At 41.4% G+C, this 10,730-nt stretch overlaps 1 protein-coding gene across 1 annotated transcript in view; it reads left to right on the top strand.

The window, feature by feature from the left end:
- Positions 1-1,338, top strand: part of LOC122564753 (chloride intracellular channel protein 5-like) — a 32,040-nt gene extending 30,702 nt beyond the window's left edge. The window contains exon 6 of the mRNA XM_043719918.2: positions 1,056-1,338. Within this exon, the coding sequence (XP_043575853.1) occupies positions 1,056-1,106 (51 nt within the window). The 3' untranslated portion in view covers positions 1,107-1,338. The remainder of the gene's footprint in view (positions 1-1,055) is intronic.
- The last annotated feature ends 9,392 nt before the right edge of the window (positions 1,339-10,730 follow it).

Genomic DNA, 10,730 nt, shown 5'->3' with positions numbered 1-10,730 from the left:
CTCAGTTTTCCAGGTTGGGGGTGATCAAATAACAATCAAGGTAGTACACTTTATTTTATTCATTCATTCGTTGCTTATTCCTAATTGCACAGAGGGCAGTTAAGAGTCAACCACATTGTTGTCAGTCTGGAGTCACATGTAGGCCAGACCGGATAACAATGCCCTTTCCTTCCTTAAAAGACATTAGTGAACCTGATAGGTTTTATCTGACAATTGACAATGGATTCATGGTCATCATTAGATCTTCAATTCCAGATTTTTATTGAATTCAAATTCCACCATCTGCCATGGCAAGATTCGAAACCAGGTTCCCAGGACATTTCCTGAGTCTCTGGATTAACAGTCCAATGATAATACTACTAGGTCCTTGTCTATCCATGTTCACATCTGCTTCAAGGTGCCTATGAGTGGGTATTGGACATGGACAGGATTTGGTGTCTTTAGGCTCTTCTACAACGGCTCCCAAACTTGCAACCTTAACTGAAGCTATGTAAAAGCACCAGATACAGAGGGAATCCATAATTTCCACATACTTTCCCAAGCACCCATCTTTGGACTTTCGTTATTGCTGGGTCAAAATCCTCACCTTACAGGAGTGTGGGACAATGTTCCCGCTTTGGCGCATGAAACACTTTTCAATCTTTTAGTATAATTGTGTGACTTACGCGTGCAAACTTTCAGGTTGCACCTCAGAGAGAACATTGCTATGGGGTTACCTTCATAACTCAGATTACAGCATTCAAGGAGCTGAGTTGCTAGTGGTTTTCCAAGGCCACCTAGGGCTGAATAGCAAATAACCAGAGATGTTCATACCCTAAGATAAAGTATCATCATTTAGGAGAAATACTGGCATCAGATAAGGCAGGGTAAAAAACTTTGGGTGAATGGCAAATTGTTTAAAAACTAAACAGGGTCCCAAGTGCACTTTTAAAACAATGCACTTCTTAGATTTGTATCATGGTCATAATACTGCATGACCATGGATATACATATCACACTATTATCTTTGAAAATCATTTATTTAAAGATGTTATTTCTCTGTGTTCGTCTCTCAGACAAGAAGGACGCTGCATGAGTTGTATTCTGTGGCAAGTCCTTTAACGTGAGAAAATGTCGCATTGCAGCCACGACAGTCGATCAGCTGATTCTTCTATTCTTACAAACACGTGGTCAATAGGTCCTGGAATGGGGCTTGAACCCAGAGAATCTGGCTCAGAAGCAGAAATACCACCCACTGTGCCATAAGAACTACAGTTAAATAAATTCAATGCTCATGAAATGATTAGTGGTGTAGCTGCATTGCTTGTATATCTTAAATAAAACCCTGTATGAACTCCATCTTTTTTTTCCCCCTGAGATTGTTTCTATTTATTTGTCAGTATGATGGTTTGGATTTGGTTAATGCCTTTCTCTCACTCACTTCCTCTCTGGGACACCAAAAATCCAGGCTTCGTTCATTGCCTATTCCTAATTGTCCAGAAAGCAGTTAGGATTCAACCACGTTGCTGTCCATCTGGAGTCATGTGTAGGCCAGACCAGGTAAGGAAAATCTCAAAAATGCTGGCAACCAATTGATATTCTGTAAAACAAGAAAAAAATTGGACATTCATTCTTTGAGTTTCCGGCTGGCAGCTATCATTCAATGGGTGAGACGCATCATCACATTCATTTGCTGGGAATTGTTTTTGTTGTTTGAACAGTTCCATGTTGTTGGATGTGCCCAGTTTTACTCACGTTTGGAAAAATGAGTTATTTATTGTCACATAGTTGTAGAAAGATATAGTGAAGAATGTCACAATCCAGCACTATTTTGAGTTCCAAAATGAATTTTAAAAAATTAGATAAATAGAGTTCCTCTGCCGTCGAAGGGATGTTCAACTACAGTCCAAGGGCTTCTGCAAGGTGTGCGGGCCTCATTGGAGGCCCCACTCCATGCACACTAACAACAAGCCTGCCAAGAGTCCACGCTCCAGACACCATTGCTGCTGTAGCCAACACCCTGCTGACACCACTCTCGCTTCCCCACAATGTTAGAAGATGAAGAAAAAAAAGAAAGTAAAAAGGATGAAAAAGAAAATGGGCTTTTTAACAATAGGCTTTGTGCAGTGGATGTCGTATCTCTCAAACTTGATTGAGTTTTCTTTGAGGAAGTGACAAATCTGTCTGATGAGGGCAGAGCAGCACATGTTGCTACATGAACTTTGGCAAAGTTCCTTGTGGCAGGTTGATCCAACTGGTAAAGTCACATGCGATCTGTAGTGAGCTCGTAAAATGCATACAGAAATGGCTTAGTCATAGAAGACAGAATAGAAGTGGATGGGTATTTTTCTGAACGGAGATCTGTGACCACTGGTGTTCTGCAGGAACCTGTGCTGGGACCCTTGTTGTTTGTAATATATAAAAATGATTTGGAGGGCAATGTAGGTGGTCTGATTAGTAATTTTATGGATAATTCAAAGATCGGGGGAGCTGTTGATAATGAGATGGATTGTCAGAACATACCACAGATTATGGACAGACTAGAGACTTGGGCGGAGAAAGGGCAGATAGAGTTTAATTTAGACAAATGTGAGGTGAATGTGTTTTGGAAGATCTAATACAGGATGGAAGTATACAGTAGATAGCAGAACCCTTACCAGCATCAACATACAGAGGGATCTAGGTGTACAGTTCCCTAAAAGTGATAACACAAGTGGATAAGGTGATCAAGAAGGTGCTTGCCTTCACTGGTCAGGGCATAGAGCATAAACATTGGCAAGTCATGTTGCAGCTGTGTAGAAATTTAGCTCAGCCACATTTGGAATATTGTGTGCAGTTCTGGTCACCACACTACCAGAAGGATGTGGAGGTTTTGGAGAGGGTACAGAAACAGTTTACCAGGATCTGGCCTGGTTTGGATGATATTAGCTGTGAGGAGAGGTTAGACAAGCTTAGTTTGTTTTCACTTGAATATTGAAAGATGAAGGGAGACCTGATAGGAGTTTTAAAAATTGCAAGACACATGAATAGAATGGATAACCAGAGTCTTTCTCCCAGGCTAGAAATGTCAATTATGAGGGGACAAGATAAGGTTGAAGGTAAAAGGGAGAAGGTTAAAGTTTTTTAATAAGATGATAGTGCCTGGTATCTGCTGCCAGTAGAGGTGGTGGAGATGGATACAATAGCAAGGTTTAAGAATCATCTTGACAGATGCATGAACAGGTAGGGAACAGAGGAGGCGGAAGTGGGTACTGCAGATGCTGGAGATTGGAGTCAAGATTAGAGTGGTGCTGGAAAAACACAGCAGGTCAAGCAGCATCCGAGGAGCAGGAAAATCGATGTTTCGGGCAAAAGTCTTTCATCAGGATGCTGCCTGACCTGCCATGCTTTTCCAGCACCACTCTAATCCTGAGGTAATAGAGGGATACAGACTGCATTGAGGTAAAAATTTTTTAGTTTAGACAATGCCATGTCAGCACAGTCTTTGTGGGCCAAAGGGCTTGTTCATATGCTGCACTTTGTTCAGTTCTGAGGCCTGTTCCTTACCACTGCTTCTTGCTTGCAGAAGTCAGGCTGACACTTCAGTACAGTATTGAGGAGGCACTGCATTTCAGTAAGCCTGAAATGTAGACTTTGCCTCCCCTCTCAGCTAGACACGAAGGAATCTGCGACGCTATTTAGTAGGAGAATTCTCCACACATTCTAGTAATATTATCCTATCATCGACATTACTATCATTATGAGATTTCTCTTTGTTGGATCTTGCTGTGCATAAACCAGAATATTTCGTTGAGGGGTAGTCTTGTGTTGTAGTGAGTAGCGTCGCTACCTCTGGATTCAAGTCCTAGGTAATCTGCTGGATTTGGCCCCAGAAGGTGCGTTTATAGTCAACCAGATTAATTATCAGACCGAAAATTCTTCTCATTCACCTTATGGCAGGCAGTGAGTGGGAGCTTTTCCTAGTTAGCCATCCTGTAGAGGGCGATGGCAGACCACTGCAGTGCTTCACCCAAATACAATGACCAATCCAACAGAGCGCGGGAGCCATGGTTTATTAAGGAAGTTGAATCTCTTGTCAAGAGGAAGAAGAAGGCTTATGTAAGGATGAGATGTGATAGCTCAATTAGGGTGCTTGAGAGTTACAAGTTAGCCAGGAAAGACTGAAAAAGAGCGCGAGGAGGAGCCAGGAGGGGACATGAGAAATCGTTGGTGGATAGGATCAAGGAAAACCCTAAAGCTTCCTATAGGTATGTCAGGAATAAAAGAATGACGAGAGTTATACTAGGGCCAATCAAGGATAGTAGTGGGAAGTTGTGCATGAAATCAGAGGAGATGGGGGAAGTGCTAAATTTTTTTTATATAGATATTTTTATTAGAAATTTAACATTTTTACAAGTTTACAAAAATAAACAAAACTCTCAAGTACAAACATTGATATACAATTAAATCTTAAATATATAATAACCAAAATTTAACAAAAGAAAAATACCGAGAATAAAAAACAAAACTCAACTACTAATCTAACCTACAACTAACCAGGGTGTATAATTAAGTCTCTTACATTATTCAAATAAGAGAAAGAGAAAAAAAAACAGCGGATAACACAGAAATTGGGTCGTGAGATACGTGCTCGGAATGTGTTAACCTCAAATGTAACAAAACCCGTATTCGTGCGGGGCCCCGGACCAGCTGGGTTCGTAATCTCAATTAAATAAAAGCCCTTGTTAGGATAGCTGAAATATCTGTATTCATATAATTCAAGAAGGGCTGCCATATTTTATAAAATAATTCGGTCTTTCGGTGCACCATATTTGTAAGGAAGTCAAGGGGAATACATTCCATAATTAATCTGTGCCAATTTGAAAGTCCAGGAGGCCCCTCAGCCACCCAGTTTACCAAAATATTTTTCCTTGCACAGCAAGAGAGAATAGAAAATAGTCTCTTCCCGTGCATGTCCAGGGAGGATAAGTTCGAAAAGCCCAAAAGGAGAGATACGGGGTATACTTTAATTTCCGTTCCTAAAATTTCTGTCAGGGCACTTGCTACTTTAGTCCAGTATCTACGGATCTTATGACAGGTCCATAGACAATGTACAAGAGTGCCCACCTCTATTTTACATTTGGGACACATTGGGGATGCCCCTGCCTTAAATTTTGCCAATCGATCCAGTGCTATATGGGCCCTATGAAGTATCTTCAGCTGGGTAGCCTGAGTTCTGTTACAGATGGTGATTCTTCTGGCGTTTTCCCAAATGTTATTCCACATTTCTATAGAGATTTCTAGTCCCAATTCCTGATCCCAAGTTTTAAGCAAATTGTCCATATCTCCCGATACTTCATCATGTAGTAAATGATAAATAGTACTGATGGAGGATACCCCCATTGGTCGTAGTACTCTACATTCTCTATCTGATTTATAAAGACTATCTAATAACGTAGTCTTCTTCTGTATATAGTCTCGAATTTGGAAGTATTGAAAGAGGTCTCCATTAGGTAATCCGAATTTCTGACGCAGCTGTTCAAAAGACATCAGGACCCCATCTTCAAATAGGTCCCCTAGACATGAGTTACCCCTGGATCTCCAGAGTTTAAAAGTGGCATCTGTAAACCCCGGTTGGAATCCCCATGCTCCCACTATCGGTGCATAGGGGGATGTTTTATGTGAGTTGCCCTCATTTTGCTGCATTATATTCCTAGCTTTAATTGTATTTAGTATTATAGGGTTTTTACAGTGATCCGTAATGATTTTCCTCTTGTCTGAAAATAAAAGGTTAATAAATGGGCATTTTACATGAGAAGCTTCGATGTCCAACCAGATTGATTGTAGATCAAACAAGACCCAATCAGCTATGTAACTTAATAAGGAACTTAACTGATATTTCCTAAAATCTGGGAAGTCCAATCCTCCCCTTGCCTGTGGAAGCTGTAGCTTCTTCAGCTTAATGAGGGGCCGTCTATGATTCCAGATAAACGAACCCAACCAGCCATATAATTTACGTAGTGCCAGCCTCGGTAGCATCACCGGAAGCATTCTCATAGGGTATAGGAGATGGGGCAGGACATTCATTTTAATTAGTGCTATTCTACCCAGCCAGAAAATTGGAAGGTCTCCCCATCGCTGGAGGTCCTGCCTTATCCTTTCCAGTAAATGCACAAGGTTAGCCTTGTATAACTGACCAAATGCTGGGGTAATAAAAATGCCTAAATATAAGAAACCCTCCATGGACTAACAAAAGGGAAAATGGGATCCGCCCACTAAGTGGGGTATCATAGCAAGGCCTCACATTGGCATAGCCTCCGATTTTGAAAAATTAATTTTATAGCCTGAGAATGCACTAAATGTATTAATAACTTGGATTAAGTGAGGTACGGACATAAGAGGATTACTGAGGAATAGGAGAACATCTGCATAAAGGGTCATTTTATATTTACCTGTACCAATCCTCGGGGCCGTTATATTAGGATCAGCCCGTATAGCTTCTGCTAGTGGTTCAATTATTAGCGTAAATAACAATGGCGAGAGAGGACATCCCTGACGGCAGCCCCTACCCACACTGAAGCTATCCGAACCTAATCCATTGGTAACCACAACTGCTTTGGGATCACTATACAATGTTGAGACCCATTTGGTAAACACCTTTCCAATGCCAAACCTTTCCAATGTGTAAAACAAATATGACCATTCAACCCTATCGAATGCCTTTTCCGTGTCTAATGAGACTACTACTCCTGGTATCTTTCCCTGATGGCAGGCTTGAATCATATTCAAAACCCTTCTAATATTATTGGATGATCTACAGCCCTTAATAAACCCCGTCTGATCCTCCTTTATAATATGTGGCAGTACCCTTTCTAGTCTCAATGCTAACGTTTTAGAAAGGATTTTAAAGTCTACATTTAGCAAGGATATTGGTCTGTATGATGCACAATCTTCTGGGTCCTTTCCTTTTTTAAGGATAAGAAAGATATTCGCCTCTTTCAGCGAAGGCGGGAGACAGCCCTGACTATATACATAGTTATACATGTCCATAAGTGGACCAGCCAATATTCCTGTAAATTCTTTATAGAATTCAGCTTGAAACCCATCTGGGCCAGGTGCCTTACCGCTCTGAAGTTGCCTGATTGCGTCAAGTATTTCTTGGATTGTTAGGGGAACATTCAAGACCGATACCTGTTCCGGAGTTAGGTCCGGAAAGGTCAAATTTTTAAAAAATGACTGCATCCTCCTAGTCCTGTATTCACAATCCTGCGATTTATATAAATCAGAATAAAATTTTCTAAAGATTGCATTAATCTTTTTATGATCATGAGTCAAAATACCCGTACTTTCCTTGATAGACATGATAGTTTGAGGGGCCTTTTTTTTCTTTGCAAGAAATGCCAAGTATCTACCCGGTTTGTCGCCATATTCATATAACCTTTGTTTTGCAAATAATATTTCCCTCTTAGCCGTTTGGGTAAGCGTGGTGTTTAGAGCTGTCCTAAGGGCCGTAATCCTTTGCAATTTAATAATAGAAGGTCTATCGGCGTATGTAGTTTCAGCTGCTTTTAAGCGGGCTTCGAGCAGACACTGTTGTTCTCCCTTTAATTTTTTCTGGGTCGCTGAGTAGGAGATGATCAAACCTCGTGCGTAAGCTTTGATGGTCTCCCACATCATTGATGGGTCGCTAGCCGTACCTAAATTAATTTCTAAAAAAGTTTTAAATTCTTGAGAGAAGTACTTTACAAATTTACTGTCTTTCATTAGGAAGGGGTCCATATGCCAATGCCGAGGGGATGTCCCATTGTTCCTCAGCTTGGTTTCCATATATACAGCAGCGTGGTCGGAAATTGCTATACTACCTATTTTACAGGATGATATGGAATTTAAAAAAATCGAGGGGGCAAAAAACATATCAATTCTGGTATGGCATTTATCTGGATTGGAGTAAAAAGAAAAATCTCTGCCCTGTGGATGGAGACATCTCCATACATCTACTAATCCTAATTCTTTGTTCAGATCCACCAATTGTCTAGATCTGGGAGATACTCCTGCAGTACTCTTGGGAACCCTATCTATTTACGGATCTATAATACAATTAAAGTCTCCCCCTATAATTGTATGACGGGCACCAAGAGCCATCAATTTTGAGAAGGCTTCCGTTATAAATTTAAAGGGGTGTGCCTGGGGGCAGTACAAATTTAAAATCCCATATTCCTCTCCATTTATAAGGGCTTTAATCAGAATATATCGTCCAGATTCGTCTTTTATCTGATTTAGGATTTTGAAAGGGAAATTCTTCCAAACAAGAATAACAACTCCCCTGCTTTTTGAGCTAAAAGAAGAAAAAAAGGCCTGATCAAATCCACCCTGTTGTAATTTCAAGTGTTCTTTATCCAACAGGTGTGTCTCCTGTAGGAGAGCTATATCAACTCTTTCTTTCTTAAGATTTGATAATATTTTCTTCCTTTTGACTGGTGAATTACTCCCCTTGACATTCCAGGTGCACCACTGAACCGACTGATCAACCATAATCCTCTGGGCCAATCCGAGACCCCTCGGGAGGGGAAACCCTATCCGAAACATCCCGAGCATAGAGCATATAAAATTCACAAAAATAAAGGCTCTCTAATACACTCACAACAGTATAATAAAAAACTATTTCTAAATAATAAAAAAAAAATATTTAAATGGAGATTTTCCCCCTTGTTCCCAGGGGGTATCACTTCCTTTCCAAAGGTCCATCGTATCCTCTCCCAACCAATGCCCCACCCTTGACCCAGGCGCTCCTCAATAGGATGAGGAGAATTCAGATATAATACAAAGCTAGAGTTAACAGTGAGCACCCTACCTTCCCCCCCCCCCCCACACCTGGATATATTTGGTAATGTTAATACCATGTATAAACATATATAACTATAAAATTACAACCTCAACAAATAATAATTAAGTATAATAATACAAAATAACAAGGGAAAACAACCCCGCTCCTAGAGACAGAGGTAAAATAGAATAAGGTAACCACCTCCCCCACCAACATTAACTAAACCCCCCGGCTTATATATATACATATACATACATACACATATATATACATACACACATACATACATAGAATAATAAAAAAAAACAACCCCAAGGGGGGGAGAAAATCGTTAAATAGAGAACAAATAAATAAATCCCTCTCCCCACCCCCCAAGATAATATTAAACAGTAAGGTAAGAAAAAAGAAAAAGGGGGGGATATAAACCGGAATGGGGGAAAGGCAAACCAACATCCATTGTCTCTTAAAATTTATCTAAGAGAGTCCAAAATTTCCTTAGCCTTTTCTGGCGATCCCAAGTTATACACGGATCCTTCATGGTTAAAGCGCAGCGTCGCTGGGTAGCGTAAGGAGTACTGAATATTTAAGTCCCTTAAACACTTCTTCGCCTCATCGAATGCCTTCCTCTTTCGGACCAGAGCTGGGGAAAAGTCCTGGAATAACATGATCTTGGATCCTTTATAGATCATGGCTTGGGAATCTTTTCCAAGATTTCTAGAGGCTTCTAGGAGTATCTGCCTCTCCCTATAGCTCTGCAGCGGGTGTGGGCGCTGGTTTGAGCCGGGTCCGCGTATTGCGACCCGGTAGCCCATTCTAGCCTTACCTGGCCTGATCCAGCCTCCAGATTTAACAGCTGTGGAAGCCACTGTTCAAGGAATGCTGTAAGCTGGCCTTCCTCTACCCGTTCGGGAAGGCCCAGCAAACGAATATTTTTTCGGCGACCTCGATTATCGAGGTCGTCAATGTGATTCTCTAAGGTCCGGACTCGCTGTTCGAGAGTCCGGACCTGATCCACGGCCGATTGTGCTGTAGTTTCAGAGGTCGCAGCCTTTAGCTCCGCCTCTCCGACTCGGCGCTCGATTTCTTTAATGTCTCGGTCGTGCTTTTGCAGCGCGGCCGAGAGTGAGTCCCATCGGCTTCGGGTTTCTTCAATGAAAGCGTCGATCTTCGCGTCCAGCTTGGAGGTCATTTCCACAAGGATTGCCACTGTAGGTAAGACCCCCGAGGCGGCTGTGGACGCCTCTGCTGCAGCTGGAGAGGGTGGGGGAGGGGTTCCTGCTTGCTGAGAGCTGCGGGCTCCCTTCCCTTTAGTCATTTTTACTAAAGATTAGATTGTTTAAATTTAATACTAAGCAACTAATTAAATTAAACAGCTATTTTAAATGATTTGGTGAGTGTGGTGGGGGTGGGTGGCCCACTTTGCCCAAGTCTTGGGAGGAGCACTATAGACTCAGGCTTGCTGGGTCGCCGCCATCTTGGATCCCCGGAAGTGCTAAATTAATATTTTTCATCAGTATTCACACTAGAAAAAGACAATGTTGTCGAGGAGAATACTGAGATTCAGGCTACTAGACTAGATGGGATTCAGGTTCACAAGAAGGAGGTGTTAGCAATTCTGGAAAGTGTAAACACAGGTAAGTCCCCTGGACCAGATGGGATTTATCCTAAGATTCTCTGGGAAACCAGGAAGGAGATTGCCGAGCCTTTGGCTTTGATCTTTATGTCATCATTGTCCATAAGAATAGTGCCAAAAGACTGGAGGATAGCAAATTTTGTCCCCTTGTTCAAGAAGGGGAGTAGAGACAACCCTGGTAATTGTAGACTAGTAAGCCTTACTTTGGTTGTGGGTAAAGTGTTGGAAAGGGTTATAAGAGATAGGAATTATAATAATCTAGAAAGAAATAAGTTGATTAGGTATAGTCAACACAGTTTTGTGAAGGGTAAGTCG

The sequence above is a fragment of the Chiloscyllium plagiosum genome, unplaced genomic scaffold, assembly GCF_037043375.1.
Source record: "Chiloscyllium plagiosum isolate Xiang-an unplaced genomic scaffold, Cpla_swu_hap1 HiC_scaffold_21, whole genome shotgun sequence".
Classification (NCBI taxonomy): domain Eukaryota; kingdom Metazoa; phylum Chordata; class Chondrichthyes; order Orectolobiformes; family Hemiscylliidae; genus Chiloscyllium; species Chiloscyllium plagiosum.
This window is presented reverse-complemented; position numbering and strand designations above follow the sequence as displayed.